Source organism: Salminus brasiliensis, chromosome 18, assembly GCF_030463535.1.
Source record: "Salminus brasiliensis chromosome 18, fSalBra1.hap2, whole genome shotgun sequence".
NCBI lineage: Eukaryota > Metazoa > Chordata > Actinopteri > Characiformes > Bryconidae > Salminus > Salminus brasiliensis.
In genome coordinates, this window is record NC_132895.1 from 140,001 (window position 1) to 142,821 (window position 2,821).

At 42.0% G+C, this 2,821-nt stretch overlaps 1 protein-coding gene across 1 annotated transcript in view; it reads left to right on the plus strand.

Moving 5' to 3' along the window:
* The window catches only part of cdx1b (caudal type homeobox 1 b), a 12,369-nt gene extending 9,873 nt beyond the window's left edge, over positions 1-2,496 (plus strand). The window contains exons 2-3 of the mRNA XM_072662312.1: positions 1,628-1,776; positions 2,093-2,496. Of these exons, the coding sequence (XP_072518413.1) occupies positions 1,628-1,776; positions 2,093-2,287 (344 nt within the window). The 3' untranslated portion in view covers positions 2,288-2,496. The remainder of the gene's footprint in view (positions 1-1,627; positions 1,777-2,092) is intronic.
* The last annotated feature ends 325 nt before the right edge of the window (positions 2,497-2,821 follow it).

Below are 2,821 nucleotides of genomic sequence, written 5' to 3' on the forward strand. Positions count from 1 at the left end.
ATAGACACAGTATAGACACAGTGCAGACACAGTAAACAGTGCAGACAGTGCATGCACAGTAAAGACAGTGAAGACACAATGAAGACAGTGAAGACACAATGAAGACAGTGCATACACAGTGAAAACATAGTGAAGATAATGAAGACACAATGCAGACACAGTGAACACGCAGTAAATACGGTGCAGACACCGTGCAGACACAGTTAAGACACAGTGAAGACACGGTGCAGACACGGTGCAGACACAATGCAAACACAGTGCATACACAGTAAAGACAGTGAAGACACAATGAAGACAGTGCAGAAACAGTGAAGACAGTTCAGACACAATGAAGACAGTGCAGAAAAAGTGAAGACAAAGACAGAGCAGACAGTGAAGACACAGTGCAGACACAGTGAAGATGCAATGAAGACAGTGCATACACAGTGTAGACATAGTGAAGACAATGAATACAGTTCAGACACAGTGCAGGCACAGTGAAGAATCAGTAAACAGTGCAGACACAGTGAAGACAGTGCATACACAGTGAAGACATAGTGAAGACAATGAAGACAGTTTAGACACAGTGCAGGCACAGTGAAGAATCAGTAAACAGTGCAGACACAGTGAAGACAGTGCATACACAGTGAAGACATAGTGAAGACAATGAAGACAGTTTAGACACAGTGCAGGCACAGTGAAGAATCAGTAAACAGTGCAGACACAGTGAAGACAGTTAAGACACAATGAAGACAGTGCATACACAGTGAAGACAATGAAGACACAATGAAGACATAGTGAAGACAATGAAGACAGCTCAGACACAATGAAGAAGCAGTAAACACAGTGCATACACAGTGAAGACAGTAAAGACATAATGAAGACAGTTTAGACACAGTGAAGACAATGAAGACAGTGCAGACACAGTGAAAAAAGTGCAGACACAGTGAAGACAGTGCAGACACAATGAAGACATAGTGAAGACAATGAAGAAGCAGTAAACACAGTGCATACACAGTGAAGACAGTAAAGACACAATGAAGACAGTTTAGACAGTGCATACGCAGTGAAGACAATGAAGACAGCTCAGACACAATGAAGAAGCAGTAAACACAATGCATACACAGTGAAGACAGTAAAGACATAATGAAGACAGTTTAGACAGTGCATACACAGTGAAGACAATGAAGACAGTGCAGACACAGTGAAGACAGTGCAGACACAATGAAGACATAGTGAAGACAATGAAGACAGCTCAGACACAATGAAGAAGCAGTAAACACAGTGCATACACAGTGAAGACAATGAAGACACAGTGCAGACAGTGCATACACAGTAAAGACAGTGAAGACACAGTGAGGAAAAAGTAAAGACAGTGAAGACACAGGTGAAGACAGTGCAGACACAGTGAAGACACATTGCATACACAATGAAGACACAGTGAAGAGAGTGAAGACATCACAGATGCAGTTCAGGACCTGAAGTCTCCTGCGTGATGCACTGGCATGTCACTGAACACTGTATTTGTCTGTATGTTTTTGTTTACTGTTTGTTTTGGTGTTTATGTTTACATCAGCAGAACAAATAGTTGTTGTTGTTGAATGAAGGCTACTCATAACTGCAGGTTTTGTGGACTGTTTCTGCTCAGGAGGGAAGACCAGAACGAAAGATAAGTACAGGGTGGTCTACACAGACCACCAGCGACTGGAGCTGGAGAAGGAGTTCCACTACAGCAGATACATCACCATCAGGAGGAAAGCAGAACTGGCCACAGCGCTCAGCCTGTCGGAGAGGCAGGTCAGTCGGAGGCAGTCATTCGGACTGAAGCAATAGTTCATCAACTGATTCTCTCATTTCCACAGTCCTCCTTTGTCCTCCGCTGTCCTCAATCAGCCAGTACCACAAGCTCCCAGCTAGTTCTCCACACCAGACACACATATCATCATCATTCCTAACTTCTTTTGAAAACACAAATTCATTTTGGAGCATTTCTTTTGGCCCATTCATCATGAAAATCTGAGACAGTATAAAGAACAACTGTCAGATTCGTGTCATGGAGAAAAGAGAGAAAAGAGATCGGTTTCTGACCTAATTCTGTTTGTTTTTGGTTCAGGTCAAGATCTGGTTTCAGAACCGGAGGGCCAAAGAGAGGAAGATCAATAAAAAGAAGCTCCAGCAGCCCCAGGCAGCATCCACCACCACTCCCACTCCTCCCAGCTCAGCCCTTTCCAGTAATGCAGCCATGGTCTCCAGCAGCAGTGGCCTTGTATCGTCCTCCATGCCAATGACCATCAAAGAGGAGTACTGAGAGAACAGTGGGACAAAAAAACATGTCAACCCATGACTGCTTGAAGGCTGGAACGGGCCTGCAGGAAGCTGAATTCTGAATCCTGAACCAGATTTAAAACTATTAGGAGAAAACTGAATAGAATTCACTGAAAGTCATGTTGACTGTTAGTGGTTTGTCTGTTTGGGTGTATTTGTTTGTATTGTTAAAGCTACTGTTGCTCCATTGATTCTTCAGCCAGAAATATTCTGTAAATGATTTTAATTTAAATTCTGAAGTCCAATATTTGTATATTTTCAAAATAATTTCTATGAAATAAACTGTTGTGGCTTTACTGACTGTGTGGACTGTAGAAATAGAATGTCTGGAATACAAATACAGTAGTGTCATGAAAAAGAAATGCTGCTGTTTTAGCATATTTGCCACAGTTTCATATCTTCAAACAAAGGTTCTCTATTAACTCAAACACAAAATACAGTTTTAAATTGTCATTTCATTTATAAAGGAAGAAAGTTAGCCAAGAGCAGCTGATCCTGTTTCCAACAGTCATTTCCC